Genomic DNA, 17,817 nt, shown 5'->3' with positions numbered 1-17,817 from the left:
TATATAAATAAAAGCATTATGGGAGCTTTGCCTATATAATGAAATTCATAGCAACCACTGGACTTGAGGTATCTTGACCAGTTATGGTAGTACATAAGGTCCGAATGAATGTTGTGTCTCACTGCTAGGTTGAGATGAAGTCATGTTTTATTTGTAAAAGGTTGCTACACACATAGCACGTGTGGTGCCAATCACATGAGGAGTTTCGACACGTGTTTGGACCATGGGGTCTTTGACAAAGCAGGTTTAGGTAATGCTGGTATGTTTTCCTGAAGATCACTGCGACCGCGCTTCTCGTTGACACAGGCCTCACTGGCCTCACAGCTGCTAAACAGCATTACCTCAATCAGGAAAACATACCCCCATTACCTAAACCACCTTGACAAAGGCCCCTTGGTCCAAACACATGTCGGCACTCCTCATGTGATTGGCACCTACAACTGGTCAAGATACCTCAAGTCCAGCGCCATAACCGACCGGGTTTCCCCCCCTCCTTTTCTCTCCTTTACCTCACAATATGGGACTACTGAAGCATCCCAGGGGTACTCAGTAAATGGCAGCAGGACATATACTAACGTACAGAATCAGAGCCCCGCAGCGATCCACTTTTCCTAAATGCTCTGACCCCCACTTTTGCTTCATAGCAACCACACCATAAATTACCAAGCTCTGTACTTTCAAAAGTGCATTAATCATCTTGTTAAATCACAGTGTTTCTATGAAACCTAACACTGGTGAGTACTGTAAGGTACTGGGAACCAGCATCTTCTAGAAAGGTAGCCCAAAAAACATAGGAGACACTTAAAGGAGCGTTCCGGGACTTTTTTTTTTATTGTCCCTACGGTTCGGCCATGTGTTTTTAAGCATAACTCGGTAGATCGTAGAAAACTTTCCTATGGACCTTACCCGACTTTTCGTCCATTAACGCACTCGAAATCAGCCGCCATTTTATGATAATCCTATCACTTGCCGCATCGCCCTGGCTCACCTGCTTTTGCGGCACTAAATCAAATCCCCCGCCCCTGAAACAGACTTTATCAAAACATTCATATTCCCCGCCTCTATCCGTGACGTGACTGTGCTGCGTAGGCAAACGCGCCCAGGCGTCTTCTACGCGACTCCACACAGAACCCGGAAATCAACACAGATCAGCTCACACAACACAGCGCGCCACAATTCGCAATATGAAACTGTACTTTTAAATCAAACCGCAAGATTGTAAATTTGGTAAAGTACATTTATTTGACATCAAATGTTTAGAGAATATTCAGCGATTTTCTTTTTTATTTGCTCTCGATCCAAAATAGTTCGTTTTGAGGCACGCGATGTTCCTTTGCTGTACACAGGGTCTTAGATCATCTCACAATACAGCGCCACAATTCGGAATATCAAACTGTGGTTTAAAAGCAAACTGCAAGATTGTACATTTGGCAAAGTACATTTATTGGACATCAAATGTTTATAGAATATTCAGCGATTTTCATTTTTATTTGCTCTCGATCCAAAATAGTTCGTCTTGAGGCAAGCGATGTTCGTGTGCAGTAAACAGGGTGTTGGTTTACGATAAAATAAGCTCTTCGGTCGCACTGATAATCGCATGGCTGTTCCAACAACGAGGCACTAGGCCACCACAACGGTCTGTATGTTGCATCTAGCCGTTAGTACCGCGTAAGGGCATACTTGTACTTGGCGATCGTCCCATAAAATGGTCAGGGTGGTAACGTTGTTCACGCGGAGAAGCAACTGGCGGTTAAAGAAGCCGTCCGCCGGTGTCTATTACTCGTGACACATGCAGTAATGCATGATGTACCTGTTTGAAAAACATAAACAATGAAATTAGTCTCACCATCAGATCTTTATTAAAATTATTCATTTTATATATTCGGTCGGTAAATTATTTCATAGCTAGGACAGTGCAACTGGGTTTTAAACGTCAAGGGGGGGCTGTAGGATACTGAGACAGTCCCTCAGTGCAGGGGTTGACAGGGAGTGCAGGTGGAGAGTGGAAGGGCCCAGGACCGAGATTGCAGACAGTGGACCAGTTGTTGCAGGGGAGAGGGAGAGAGAAAGCAGAAGCAAAGGTTTTGAGGTGCTTCCGTAAAAGTAGACGGTTCTCCCCAAGATAGTGCGCGGTACAAAACAACATGCCACATAGAACGAACAAGTACAACTTAACCCGTCTTTAAAGCAACTGTATAGTAATTAAATTGCGGTATAAACTCATCTAAAGAGTTACTTACATTATATTTGCATTTTCCATTGCGTCTGTGCGTAGGGCAGCCCCGAAATACCACTCCTTCTATGCCAACGTTATTTCTTCTAATGAACGAACATGAAATGGCTTTCGTTTCTGAAATTATATTCATTATCGTTTCTTACGTGGTCCCGGCCTGTCAAGGTCAAAATACAATAGAACCTTATACTGAGTCGTGTGCCATTCTGGCACCCGAGAAAAAATCAAAGCAGCTGACCTTCACTTTGAACGAGCACACATTCCTAGTTAGCTACATTGAGTGTAAGGCATTCTCACAGGACTTGAAATTTACACTCCATCTTTGCATTTTGTCTGCGTGCTTTGCAGCCACACAGAACCATAAATACGGAGACATTCTATATTTTTTGAAAAATGATTTATATTACTGTTTGGTTTAATTTAATGCGCAAATGAACAAGGTTGGATAGATACACATATTCAATGGGCCTGCGACATGAGGAGACTTGAGAGAACAGACAATGAAATTACAATCATTTAAACCGTGATGTGTATTTCTCAATGAGTTCTTCTTTAGGTGGACATGGAACAGATGCAATGTTGGGTGGCAATGCAGTTGACCCCTGCACAGGTTCGTTCACAACTCCATTTATGTGCCTATCTAGGACGTCAACAATAAGTTTCTCAATAAACTCATATTGCATATCCTCAAACACTGGTTTGATCACCCATTGTTTACTTCTTTTAGTGAAGGCCTTATTGTAGCGAAGCGTCCCTAAAGTTCCGGTCGTCCTACTTTGTTGACGGCCAACATTATGGTTATGTGCCAAGACCGCTAAAAGAGTCCGATTTATCATGCCCTCCATGCCAAAATGCAATCGTTTTGGCCTGTACTTGAGGCACATATTGTGGAACACCTCCAAATCTCCTGTGTGGCAGAATTCCGTGAGTCCCCTCAAAGCTTTTGTTATAGTTTTATCAAATACAATCTTTTCAATGGCTTTGTGAGTGGGTGATGAAGGAATCAACCACTTCTTCTTCCGTGCCTCCTCTGTGGACAAATGGCCATGTTCACAATTGTGGAAATGTTGGTTCGTGTTCCATCGGTGAACGTTTGTACAGTGTGGCATTACTGACCGCCATTTTTCCAGTAGAATTTCCAACGACCCTCCACATGTTTTTGAGCTCCACCAAAGATGGTTGCTGATTGACTTGGACCACTGTGAAATACCTTGCAATTCTTTTTTTTTACCTGCAGCCGACAATTTTTTATTGATTGATTTTGCAAGATGCCAAACGTCAAATTGGTGATTTATATTTTTGTACTGTTCTCTCATTGTCTTGGCAATTGAAACGTGTCTGTCCGTGGCTATCAGGTCGATCACCATTCCCCGCGATTGTAGTTCTTGCAATGATGCTACAAAGCCAACTTTCTCCATGGCCACTGAGGATGTACTTTGTGACACCTGCACGACCACCGAACTCACAATTTTCTTACTTTCCATGTCCTGAAAGTGGTAGGTGCAGTACTTGGCTGAAAATCCTGGGCTGTCGCACTGTCCATCACCGGCTAGCCTGAACCGTTTGCCCGCGAATGTACTATCAATAGACATTTTTTCCATTCTCCAAGCTTCGCTAATGGCTGGAAATAGATAATAGGTTTGGTATTTGTAGAACTGAGTTTTCGCAATGAAATGGATTCCCACAAACTGAAAGAAAGACTCTAATTTTTTAAAACTTGAACCACTAAAAAGTGCAGCCGCTGCACAAAGTAGATTGCCTGCTGGCAGTTGTCCCAGCATAGGTTGTGCAGACCATGTGAAAGGATGATATTTTGTACAGGTGGCATGTATTTTAAGGTTAGTGCCTCGAATTGCACGAGTCACATTAATCAATGGCTCCCCACATACTTCCCCACCAACCAAATGCCCACATTTAATCCGAATAATAATATCAATCAAACAACTATCGAATACAATGAATTTGGCCTCTTTCCTTATACTGTCACTCTGCATCCCAGCTGGTTCGGCCTGTAACGTTGAGGACATGTCACTCACATGAAAGGTAGAATCTCTGATATCGTCTTCCGCTATGTTCAGTGATATTGATGGTGTTTCATTGTCGCCTACTTCATTCTCTTCCATTGCAACATCTGTTCCTTCTCCGGCGATGGGTGAATAAAACAATTTCTTCAACTTTCTCGCGGTCTTAGTTTTTGCGGGTGTGGATTCTGTGAATTGATCTCCGACTGCATCCGAACTACCAGGAGGACATTCACTATCAATGGCTGGTGGTGGTATAGCTCCGTTGTCAATCACTTCATATTCTTCCCATTGGCACGATGCTTCTCCAGTCTCAAGTCCCTGCCAAAAGGTTTGACAAGCAACATCTCTCGTTCGCTTCACTGTCTGTGTAGATCTAGTTCGTACACCCACTCGCAACTAGAGGACAGATTGGAAAAGGGGTGTTCAGTTTAAACACAACTTACAGTATTGAACTATTAACAGTGAAAAACAACATAATATAGTGACCAGGACACTAACCTTCTTTTGCTTTCTTTTCTTTGAAACTTTCTTGCCTCGAACTTCAACATCAGGACGCTGTTGCTCCGACTCGTGTGTATATGTCTCCACTTCCTCTTGCGCTGCAACGACTATGTTTTCCTGATAAGCACATCCATCACGCACTGACGCTCCATCGACTCCCTGAAACATAGAACTTTCATTAGTATGTATAATAATATCGAAAACACAAAATGTACTTGGGGACCAATACCCACGTACATCTCAATAGCAAAACACGAATGAACGCTTTGTGTAGAACATTCAAACGACAATTATTCACGCATTGTTGATCTAGTTAGATGGAACTGTCAAGATCCATACCTTGGGCTCCTCATAGACTTCCATTGATGATATTATTGAAGATGATGCTTCAGTGACTCCCTGAAACACAGTAATTGCATTAGTATGGTTTTCTATTTTGATAAAAAGAACATAAAGTTTGTGCAGGCGTCAACGGCTCATCTAAATAGACCTGCACAAATGATCAGTTGTCTAAAATAAATAATGGATATCTAAATATGATTCGATTTGCTCGATCGTTGGAAGTGTCACCACCCAGAAATCTGCATCAACTACTAGGGGTGATGTTCTTGTAGAAGAAGCTCCGTCATCTCCCTGAAACATAGTACTTGCGTTAATAAAGAAGGAAGTATAGCGGATGTAATCACGTCATATGATCTCGCTTGATCGAGCTGTCAGTATCCATACCTCGAAATGCATAAGAACATCAAGGGACGATGTAACTGCGGTGCACACTTCTGCAAGCTGTTGCGCCGACCCGTAACTGCACGCTCCCCCTTCTTCTTGGACTAATGCTCCATCGACTCCCTGAAACATAGGACTTTCATTAGTAATGAACACAATATTGAAAAAAGAAGACACATACGAGGGCGACGACAGAAGGACATATCAATGGCTAAAAACGAAAGAAACATTGTGTGTAACAATCACGCTACAAGAATGCAAGATCTGATGATCTCCATCGATGGAACTGTCCTGAAACGTACCTCGAGCATCTGAGTGACATCAACGGTAGTCGTCAATACGTTGGACTCCTCAGCATCTCCCTGAAAGACAGTACTTGAATTATTTTGGATAACAATAATTATAACTCAAAACAAAGACTAGAGGACGAGTACAAGGGTGTACCATTAGGTAAAATAATTACACGATAAATTAAAACTGTTGATTTACATGCCTAAAACAAGTCAATGGCAGAATAGCTAAGTAAGATTACCCGATAGGCGCTTGAAGTGGCTGATGACTGCAATAACGACACGGATGGAGAATCTTCCGCCTTCATATTGAGTGGATACATAAATGGGGAAATTATTGTTAGCTAATGCTACACACTACCGCAAGGCCGAGAGATAAATACGTAAACTTGACTCACCAGTGGAGGCATGTGGACGAATAGAGTGGGAATAGCGGTGGAGAGCAATTTTCGCCTCGCTCGCGGTGTGTTCTTCTTTATTAGCAATGATGTGGAGTACATGTCAGAGGTAAAGTGCCTGCTGCAGATGCGGTATCGATCACCCCTCTTGTCCGCAAAGACTTCTAGGACTCTACTTTCAAGCTCAGAGGGTGGATATCCGCAATATCGGACCCATTCTCTTATCTGATCTATTGTCTTAGGGAAAACATGCATTATAGTACCTTCAGATTTATTATGGGTCTTCGAAGGGCAACCGCCAATGGAACAGGCAGGCATTGTGGAAAGTTCTGAAAAGTAAAGATCAACAATTCTCTATGAATACCAATGTGTTAAAAAATTAAATGACACATAAAAGGTTCAATGCAAGGTATGTTTTGGTTCTTGGAACTATACACGTTATTCACATGCGGATAAGTATTTGAATAACTTTAAAAAAATAGAAAAATAATTTGACTAAACTCAGAACATATGACTAGTTCCTTGCATGTACTGTCTTGAACGAAAAGAAATTGGACGCAAAATGAGTATGGTACATGGCCTTACCTTGACGAGCAAACAGTTAGATGCAGGGATCAGAGTAGTTTCTTGTCGAAGAACAGGGAGCAGTTCACAGGTTGCAAACTGACGAGTTTCCTCGAAGTGGTCACGGAAGTTCACAGAGACGAAGAGCAGATAACCAGCACCTTCACGGGTTGACTAGCAAAGTGCAAAGAAGTTCTCATTATAAATATGAAGTGGGTTATAAAGAATTCGAAACAGGGGTGTGTTTGTGAATGAATGACCACTTTGAAGTGTACATGGTCTTTGGCACCTCTTGGCCTTTATCGCTCCCTGACAGCTCCACTTGCCAGCACAAGTACCCCGGTGCGAACTGCCTTTGATAGGGCGGGGGGTGGATTGGGGCGGTGGTCGTGCAGACAAGACACAGGAAGACTCGTGAATGGAGACACACTTATGTGGATTGCAGGGGGCCGTCCAGCGTGAGGGGGGATGCTTGGCAGCAGACACGGGGTCTGGAGGTAGACATGGGAACAACAACCCATGCGCTATAGACCACTTTGAAGTGTACATGGTTTTTGGCACCTCTTGGCCTTTATCGCTCCCCGACAGCTCCACTTGCCAGCACAAGTACCCCGGTGCGAACTGCCTTTGATAGGGCGGGGGGTGGATTGGGGCGGTGGTCGTGCAGACAAGACACAGGAAGACTCGTGAATGGAGACACACTTATGTGGATTGCAGGGGGCCGTCCAGCGTGAGGGGGGATGCTTGGCAGGAGACACGGGGTCTGGAGGTAGACATGGGAACAACAACCCATGCGCTATAGACCACTTTGAAGTGTACATGGTCTTTGGCACCTCTTGGCCTTTATCGCTCCCTGACAGCTCCACTTGCCAGCACAAGTACCCCGGTGCGAACTGCCTTTGATAGTACATGGAAGGCAGGGGGGTGAGTTTATAAATACCTCACCGTCCCAGGAGAATATATGGGTGCAGTTCACCCTGGAGACCCTGGATGTCTAGGCTTGATGCCAACCCGCAAAATAACATATGTATGTCTGCTGCATATGGGTTCAACGGTTATGTGGATTTAAGGTGGGCGGCCAGCGTGAGGGAGGATGCTGGCCGGAGACATGTGGTGTGACAAGACAAGGCACAGGAAGACTATTCAATGGAGACACACTAGATTCATTTAAAAAATCAAAACAACCATTGTTAAAATATATGTTGTGTTTTATTTTAGATCTTAATTTCAATTGAACATAAATAATAAACATTACACATTGTAAAGTTGCGGTTGCAGCACATCCCGGGAAAATCCGCGATATTGTCCACTGTCGCTGGGGAAATGTTGTCTAATGGCAAGTACCGCACAGGCAGGTATTACTCTCCGAACGCGGTGTCCGAGCCTCCCGTGAAGCCACCAAGTGAAGCAACGATAGGCCACCAGCCTGTACCACCTGTGAAAATGAAAGATGCAAACTGTATTAAAATGACAACTTTCTTATCACTGTCGATTCAGGTAAAAAATGTCATTCTGCTTTGAAAAAAATTCTATCTAGAAAATGCACAACATGGAACCAATTTACATGCATTCGAATGATATGTAGATGTAGTTTTATATGTGGGAGACGACCATGAAATAGTAGTGGCATCACTGACATCACAACCAGAGTATACTTACTCGTTACTCGGATTACGCGGACGAACAGTGCCGCAAAGTTCGTGCATAAGCACCATCATCATCCTCAACACGGTCCGTGAGAGGCAGGCTTCCCTGAACTCTGGCAGCTCGGTGATGCATTGCGGACTTGGCTCGCCTTCCGAAATGTAGGCCAAGCACCCGGAATTTTCACGGCAGCAGCAGTTCTCCTCCTCAGTTGGCATTAGCTCGCACCAATTGCACGTGCACCAGGTGGAGACGCCGTCCATGCGACATGGTCCAGGCTCTTCATCCGTTGACTGGTCCTCCCAACTGCCGTCCGAATCCCCATCGTTTTCGCGTGCTTGCCTTTCCAGTAGTTCTTCCTCGGTGTACTCGGGCTCGTACATATACGGCATTATTGTAGCCATTGTGTGGTAAAGAAAGTAAAATAATTTACAGAGATGGTACAGGTGTTCACAAGGCCTAGAAGCGGCGAAGGTAGCTGACCAGAGCACAGAAACGAGTCACAGAATACTCAAAGTAACACAGAGAGAGGAATGGATTCGAAAATCTGCTGCTGTGTGTTGTGAAACGGTGTGTTTATACTTATTGAGGAAAGAGGCGTCCTGCCATTTCCATGGCGACACTTCATTAGCTGAGGCGCAGCGATTGTTGACACGAAACGTGCTTTGGCGTTGGGAAATGGGCGGTACGCGTCTGCTGATGTCAGGCTCAGGGGCGGGGGATTTGATTTAGTGCCGCAAAAGCAGGTGAGCCAGGGCGATGCGGCAAGTGATAGGATTATCATAAAATGGCGGCTGATTTCGAGTGCGTTAATGGACGAAAAGTCGGGTAAGGTCCATAGGAAAGTTTTCTACGATCTACCGAGTTATGCTTAAAAACACATGGCCGAACCGTAGGGACAATAAAAAAAAAGTCCCGGAACTCTCCTTTAAATTAAATAAATGGCATATATTTATTTTGTCCCCCTTCTGGGTGGGGGAATTGTGGGCCCATAACTACTGATGTAACCCCACCCTAAATTAACCCACAAGCCTGCAGGCCTGGCTGCTGCAGCCTCCCAGTGCCCATTTAAATACATACCAGATTACACCAGTTTTACAAACTTTGTAGACTGAGTAAAGACGATTTGTAACAAATGTTCATGGTTCCTGCTGAAAATTGCAAGTATGTGGCTTACTGGAGAGAAAATATCGATTCTATGTGAATAGATCTAATTTTTTTTTATTTGTTTTTATTAAGCATTTTTCAAACCAAGAACATACCTCATTTTAAAGGTCTCAAGAGAAAAAGACCGATTTACAATGCCAGATTTCCTTTTGGTCGTAAAAACAGCATTGTAAAGGTCTTAAAAAAAAAAGTCTTTATTTTGTTTTTTTTTTAAATATTCAGGGGGGCTTCACCCGCTCCCCACCCCTATTGTTCTTCGTGCCAGTCAGCCCCTGCATGCACTCGTGTGCGGCAGGGGTGTGACAGTTCCATTTAAAAAGGCTGCTCCTTCCCATTTGATCTTTTTGTTAAAAAATCTTTTTAAAAATACCTTTTCACTTAGAGTGAAAATATCACATTGCAGACTCTGCCTACAGCAAACAAAAGTCAGGAGTGGATAGGACAAGTCAATCTGACAATTTGTGTTGGACGAAATAATTGTACTGGCACCTCAAAAAACATTAGAGGTTCACAATGCCAACTTGAAGAATTAGCAATGCAACATGCAAACTATTTCTCCCCATCTGACCCCCATACAGTCACCTCGAGAAACAGGTCAATCAATCAGTCTCCTTTATTTTGGCGGAAACCGCCATAAAAGATTAACATAATACAATAATTCAATCTTATATACATGATCCAAGACAGTAACACATTAAGAAAATGTTTTTCAAAATCTCTGTGAGTTTAAAATGGAGATTTAAATAGAGTTAGCCAATAATAGATGTCATGACTTTTGGTTTGCTCCGAAGGGCATCGCTCCTAGAGAATATATAATTAACAGTTAAATGCAATGATCATTGTCAGTACTCACATAAAGTGAGTAAGTGTGATTGGCAACCGAAAGATGTAATATACGTCTTTTCAAAATTATATAATACGGGTATCAGGTACACATTTCTGCAAATTAGAACCGGAAACTGGGTTTGTCTCGTCGTGTCTGAGGCTCAGATAAAGTATTCAAGTGCAGAGAGAAATTCATGGTTATTATAAATAGGGAGGGCAACTGATTTCAGCAGTTCAAGAAATGTTAAGCTACCTATTACTAAAATACCTGAGATCATCGGTGCTAGCGGACAAACAGGCAAAACCATCGGAATTATCTTAAGCCAAGTACTTTACTCTGAAATGGCACTGGTTAGCTTAGTTCTTCTTGCCAATGCCCTACTTAAATAAGCAAGATCTTGTGGTGTTGATTTGTCACAAAAGTAAGATACCCTGGCAGTCCCATCATGGATCTGAAAGGGAAATATGCTATAACCTTCTCATCTTGCCTCGTTCTGCCAGAAACTGTTCAATCTTGAGCTTTAGGTTCCTTTTTGGTATCTTAATCCACAGTTTATGATCAATGAAACAGGTTGCCAAGCCCAGCTTGATTAAGAATGACTTGACATAAATAAGCCAACCGACCTTACTCCGGCAGCTTAATGACAATACGTTGGTAAATAGAGCGTTAGTTAGGTTGTCCCCACCGTCCGACCATAGGCTGTGCCAGAATCAAATTGGTCTAGATTGAATCATATCTGTTAGGTACGTCAATCCGGTCTGTGGATGGGTTGTGTAGACCGAAGTGGACTGTGGGACGGAGAGTAGTCTGCATAAGAAGTCATTTTCTGCCGTCTGGAGGGAGGTTACATTAGTGTGATCCCATATTTCACAACCATACGTCCAAGCTGCCACTGTGTTACCTCTATAGTCAACATGTGTTCAATTGAGTGGTGCCTGATATTTTTGGCAAATCTGAAGATCCCCCCAGAAATCTGTCCAATTATTGTCACTGATTTGGCTATATGATCCCCCCGGGTTAGTTTGGTGTTAAATCTTGAGCCTAGGTTGTCAAATTTACTGCAGACCCCTAGTTGGTACCCGTTTAGACAGATCCTTGGGAGAGGCTTCCTTTTCCCATAAACACACATTATTAAACACTTCCTTAAATTTACTCTCATTACCCTGGTCGTCATATATGCTGGATACCCTTCAGCTAACAGTTGAAGTGATTTGTTGTAGTTGCCATTAGAACCTCATCATCTGCATAACTTAATATTAAGGCACGCAGTTGCTCTTCAAGTGAATTTGTGTACACATTAAATAAAAGAGGAGCCAGCACACACCCTTGCCGGACCCATTGTCCACATTTATTTCTTCACTGAGTATGCCTCGCATGCCAAAACAGGCCTCCACCCTAGAATCTCTGTGGAGAGCCATGATAATTTGCAAAAGTGGGCCTGGCGCACCCATTTCACTCAGCATTCTCCACAGGCAGTTCCTGTCCACGTGGTCTACAGTGGAGCTAAGGTCCATAAAGGCCACGTAGACGGAGACGTCCAGGATTTTAATATATGGACATGATATGGCATTTGTAACGCGCCTATACACAAGTGTTTCAAGGCGCGACAGGTAGAGGATCAGGTAGAGAATTTGGAAGAAATGTCATGCAGCATCTAAGGTGTCCCGTACCAATTGAAGAACACCTTGTAGGCTATTGGCTTAAATTGCACACAGGTGGATGATTCCTTAACCGGAGCCAGATACTTTCCCGCTCCTGGTCATCGAGTTCCCTATCAAGGTCTGCATGATTATTCTCATATATCGCCATAAAGATTGCTCAATAACGATATGCGTCTATTATACCCCTTTATTAGAAGGGTAGAAGACCCAATGTCACAACTAGAGACTTTGCAGACATTCCATCTCTCGCAGACTAAATTCCTGCACACGTTCCAGATAGGATTTAGTACTATCTCAATTCAACAGCTCTTATAAGCACAACCCTCTGTGCTCGCTCTCCACTTGGGAAAAGAATTTTCAGGATAGCCTTAGAGAATACTCAGGATTCCAAAGCATCAGAGTGAGAGGAAAGGGCAAGTCCATCCTACATAAATAAGCCAGTCACCAGATTAAGGTGTGGCAAGAAGGGGTGCAACCAAACAGACCACCAAAGGGGTTCCATACTATTACTAAACTCCTACTCAGCCCCACACTACTACTAAAGCAGACGTGATCTCAGTCATAAAGTTCAAAGCCACAACATGAATGGTACACCTCCTCTATGTCTTTAAGGTAGCATGGACCGAAGGCAGGCTATACTGTTCGAGAAGGTGTAAGCTAGGTTTTCTAAAAACAAGATATGAATTACACAGGTAATGCAAACCTTTGAAACAAATGGATACTCTGGGTATGAAGAACAGTGATATGCGGGCAGATAGACTTGGTTGCAGGTTCAAGTTAAAAAATATGTCTTTTAAAGTAAAAGGTGGGGCGTTTAATGTCACTATGGACCTCAGAAGAAGGCCAGAGGTACAGAACCACTCAAATATCTTGATGTCCCCCTTGGGGTGTTGTGAGACCCTTCCCTGAGTCTCTGAGGAAAGATGAGTCAATCTTCTGCTTTCCCATCCAGGAAGGTTGCCAGGGGCCTGTGAAGAGCTACCACCTCAGCAGAATCTTGGGTACCAGTGTCCAGTAGAAGTCAGGTTTCCCTCCAGCAGTTGCTTGGTGTGCTGTGTGATGCTGCACTGGGTCCCTAACAAAAGGTATGGCCACCTTCCACCCTTCCCAACCACTTCAGCAGGAAGAGTCCTGGGTAGCGGTGTCCAAGCAGAAGGCAGGTCTTTACCAATAGAAGGTCACTTCAAATTGGTGGCCTTTAAGTAGGTACTGGGAGGACCTTTCTACCTCCTTGAAAATCTTTATCTTCACCCCAATGGTTGGGGACTTGGAGCAGGCTTTACCAAAACACATTTACAGCAACACCCTCTTCAGGTTGGTTCAAGATGAATCTTCAAGATGATTTAAGGGGGAGGGTTTTCCCCTTATATACTCTGATTTGCCGCAGTGGATTGGTCCATTCCAAGCCTTCTGTAAGGGGCCAACCCTTGCTACTGTAGCAAGAGTGTCGCCACCTGAATGTCAGCTCGCAGACTGCTTTATCTTGTAACATGTAGGAGGGGTCACAGGAAGGAAGATAGCCTAGCCATTTCAAAAATATCAGGACCCTATTTATTGGCTCAGATCCCCTCCTGGGCTCCACCATATTCCCCCCTCACATTTGCCAAAGGTCCAAACGGCTCTAGTAATTATCCCCCTGGTGTGACTTGCCCATTGTGGTGGCAGAGCTTTCTTTGTAGTGCCAGTTCCCACCGTACCCCATGGGAGTATGCCCTGTCCTCCTGGGAAAGTATCAATCCTTCACAGTTGAGAAGAAAGGGGGCATCCAGGGCCGGCCCCAACATTTGTTGTTGAAACCCCCAGCTCCAGACAAAAATACACACAAACCTTGACAGCTGCAAGAGTCACAGGAAACCAGTTTATAACAAAATGACTTCAGATTGATGTTGGCATTGAGAATCGAATTTCCCCATAGCCCACTATATCAAATTAGATAACATTTTATATTTACTTTCAACCAATTCTGCCACAAGGCCATGGGATACACAGTTCAATTGAAACCTGTGTGTTTAACTTTAAAGGGATTCCTGTTTTGAGTCCAATAAAAGGCCAATGCAAAATGTAGAATAATTCTAGTTGCAGGCATGATAGAAAGAAATCTTTTGGAGGCCATCTCCCTGATATGATCAAACATGCTATTTCCAATGTGTAGACCGCTAGCATACGTGCTGGATGTTTGCCAAACCAAAATGCATTTACACTTTGTAAGTAACCAAATCGGATGCAGCATATTCTAAAAGTGTGGTCCCATTGCTGCTAACATGAATTTAGTTCCAGCTGTTTATAAGTCCACAACATACTTTCCTCACCCTGTAATACTTGAATAATAAAGTGGTATGTGTCAAAAGACATCTATATGATGTGAAAGAGTTCTGTTACTGCCAATGATGCTTTTAAAAGGAAACATGCATGAGAAACTGTTACTCAGTTTGTGCATATGCACATTTTCAGCTGTGCATGTTTTCATGTTAGGTACTGTGTGGCCTAACAGCCTATGGCATGTCAATTACTAATTCCCAGCAGAAAGTGTACATGGGGTGTCTTCTCTATGGATGTTGGTAAGTACAAATTTGCATCCAATGGCCAGAAGGACCAGCTGGGTACAACCTCAAGAACAATATATTTTAAAACAGAGAGTGCTGTCTGAAAGTCAGACTATTTAGCACCTCTGCCTTTCATAGCAGAATCCATTTACTAGAGCTCCTAACATTTCAAACATTCCGGGAGATTCACACTAGAAGAATGAAATTCATCACGCTTACCCACCGCCATAACCATGACCTACCACTGTTTCGTTGTGTCAATGTTACTTCATTCTCCAATAACCCTTAACTGGCCATCTGGTAGTGTTTTAAAAGTTGCATAGATTGTAAACCCTTCACTCTAGTAGTGATGCCGACCACGTTTTATTGGTTATGTAGGATTATTTGTGCTTTGAAATCTTTTAAATTCTAGGCTCACGTTGGCAGAACATGCCAATCTAACTTCCCCATTCATACAATCCCACCCCACAATTCTGGGCAAAGAACAGACAGTGAGGTAATCAGGAATCGAAATGTATTTAAAAGAATAATGCAACTTCAACCAAATTGGTTTCCAGCTTCATACCATTGAGATCAATTAAAATAAAACATGTATTTTAAAACATTTGATTTTCTCCGGTCTCAAGACAAGTATGGTAACAGAGAAAGTTGTTTGAATAAATACTTAATATCATAGATACAATCAACCAACTCCCTGGTGCAGGTGTGCGGGGGGAGTGAATGCATGAATGTATACTTCATTCGATGTAGACAATGTTCAATTTCATTTGGCTCCTGCAGGTTTAAATTCAAAAGTGCTTTCAAGGATTTGTTTACTCTGTTCTGAATCTGCATGTATACTGTGTTCTCAAAATACATGGGTGCAGGTTTCACTAATCATGCATGTGTGACATTCACTAAATATGAGTGTGTTACTTGCAGTCCAAACCTGTATGTCTGTGTATGTATGTGTGTGTGTGTGTGTGTGTGTGTGTGGTTCTGCTTCTGTCCCCCTGGTCCTTCTCTGAAGGCCCCTAGTGACATGTACGACCCCTTCCTCCCTTGGTGCTGAAACCAAATAACCTTGAACAGTTAAGACTGATTGCTTTAACGACTACCCTCCTATCAGTATCCAGAGTGCATCCCTTTCCTTCGTGAAACTGTCTGTCCTCTGTGTTCCTTTACAGGGTGGGTTGTATGTTGTAGTGTGCTAGAACTGTCTGCTGTAATAATAATAATAAAGTGCATATTGTTATACAACCTTGACTCGACAGTCCCTTTTATTATTGTGTAATAATTACATTTTCGCTGTGTTGCAACCAACCAATTATCCACAATCCTGCAGAGATAAGCCTGCAGTTCCATTCATGTTACCAAAATTGGAAAAGATGGTTTATAATGTACTTGTGTTCTAATCTGTTCGGATCCCTTCTTGTATACTAGAGGTGTGTGGCTGATTGATGGTTTTGAAACCGATATTCATCCCTGGACCACTGGTGCCCCGGAAGTTGATTCCTCACAGAGGGAGAGTGAGAGAGACTAGGGATACAGCTATTTATGCAGCTTTAAATTCAGTTGTGTGTGTACTATTTTCAATATATGGATGCATGTACAGCCTTAGTATGTCTACATGTAATTCTTACCCTGCATATGTTTTTGGGCTGGAATTGTAGCCTTATCCAGTAACATATACAATGTCAAAAAACATGCCCTTCACGTTACACCTGAGTCTATTTGGCCATTTAAAAATAATGGAATGCACGGGTTTGCACTCTGCACACATTTCATGGAATTAATTATTTATACTCATTGTTGTTGCACCAAGATCTAATCTATCGCTATGGCCTACCCCAGCTGCATTAATGCTTGATATCACCCTAGGCGATAGTATTTTGCAATGGTGCTATAACCCAAGATGATGTTAGACCGGCTTATGCCACTTATTATATTTAAATAGTGCTTCATTTTACAAAGGCAATTCCACATTAATTTGCATAAAGAGGTCGGGAAACCCTCTACCGGTACGAACACGGCCCATTGATCTGTTGTTGGGTGGATGGCCCCGGGGAGGGTCTTCACCACGCTTTAGCTCACTATGCTTTTCACAGAGGATACATTTCCATACACATATCAGTCTTTGTCCCACCCGTAAGTAGTCCAGCACCGAAATGGTAGGCAATTCTCCTCTGAACAAGAGTACCAACAGCATTGTTTAAGGGACTTAGGTTTAGTCACCCTAAGTTTCCTAGGGACATCCAGGGCAAAGACTGATATGCAAATGGATATTTCCCTTCTGTGAAAGGTACAATGAGCTAAAGTGTGGCTGCGGACTCTTGAGTGGGTACCTTCCCAAAGAAGTCATTTAGCCGGGTACGTTCTCGCACAGGGGTGCCTATGGACTATTTTTTCACAATTCCACATTAATGTGGCACCAGAATACTGTCAGTTTAAATTTTTGTTTCTCAATACAAAGTAGATTGGGCTTAAAAGAAACAACATCTCACTTTGTGTTCAATGTAGATGGGAGAACACAGGGCATTGAGATATCAGCACCTGTGTTCCTGTCTTCAAATTGCATTCCCCACAGCCCTCTTTCCTTTATCCTCTCAGATTTTAACCTGATTAATCAATCTGAACAGTTTGTGGTTGACTAGGGTTTCATTTACTTTTTAATATGGCTTCTGATTATGGAGTGTCAGCAGGGAACAAGGTCAGCCTGGAATCATCCTTTCAGAAACCCTCTCTTCAGGTGGTTTATCTGGAACCCAAATTCAAACAAAGAATGGTCATATTTCTCACAATTAACTGGTCTTCCATCTGCATGGGGTCAATCCTCCAAGATCTTCTCCCGATATTCCATAATCCACTCCTATTCCATAATCCGTTTTTATTTCCTAGGTGCCTGCAATTATATATCTTTCTGACTCTACCTCTGCCTTGTGACAGAGGTATGATTTTCTCAGTCCCATGATTCAGGAGGGTGGGAGTCAAACCACTCCCATTAAAGAAACCCCTATTTTGTTTTTGGAATCCAATTTCTGATTAAAATATGCTAGCTAAATAAAACCATGTATCACTGTATTCTACATGTCAGTGTGAACAATTAGACACATGAATAATTGCGCTATGATAACATTTGGCACAGTTATGCATTTTTACTATTTTTTATCTATTCAAAATGTGGCAAGGTCTATATGTTTTTACATATTCTGATAGATATCACTTCTATCTACAAACTGTCATAATTTCCTGCTTGCATTGCAT

The 17,817-nt window shown here is 42.8% G+C and overlaps 1 protein-coding gene across 1 annotated transcript in view; it reads left to right on the top strand.

The window, feature by feature from the left end:
- Positions 1–17,207, top strand: part of LOC138528108 (ecto-ADP-ribosyltransferase 5-like) — a 60,211-nt gene extending 43,004 nt beyond the window's left edge. Inside the window, exon 3 of the mRNA XM_069639561.1 lies at positions 17,164–17,207. Coding sequence (XP_069495662.1) covers positions 17,164–17,207 — 44 coding nt within the window. The remainder of the gene's footprint in view (positions 1–17,163) is intronic.
- Positions 17,208–17,817: the final 610 nt, after the last annotated feature.

Source organism: Ambystoma mexicanum, chromosome 7q (assembly GCF_040938575.1).
Source record: "Ambystoma mexicanum isolate Mex_15411 chromosome 7q, UKY_AmexF1_1, whole genome shotgun sequence".
NCBI lineage: Eukaryota > Metazoa > Chordata > Amphibia > Caudata > Ambystomatidae > Ambystoma > Ambystoma mexicanum.
Note: the sequence above shows the minus strand (reverse complement) of the source record. Positions and strands in the feature narration are given on the sequence as shown.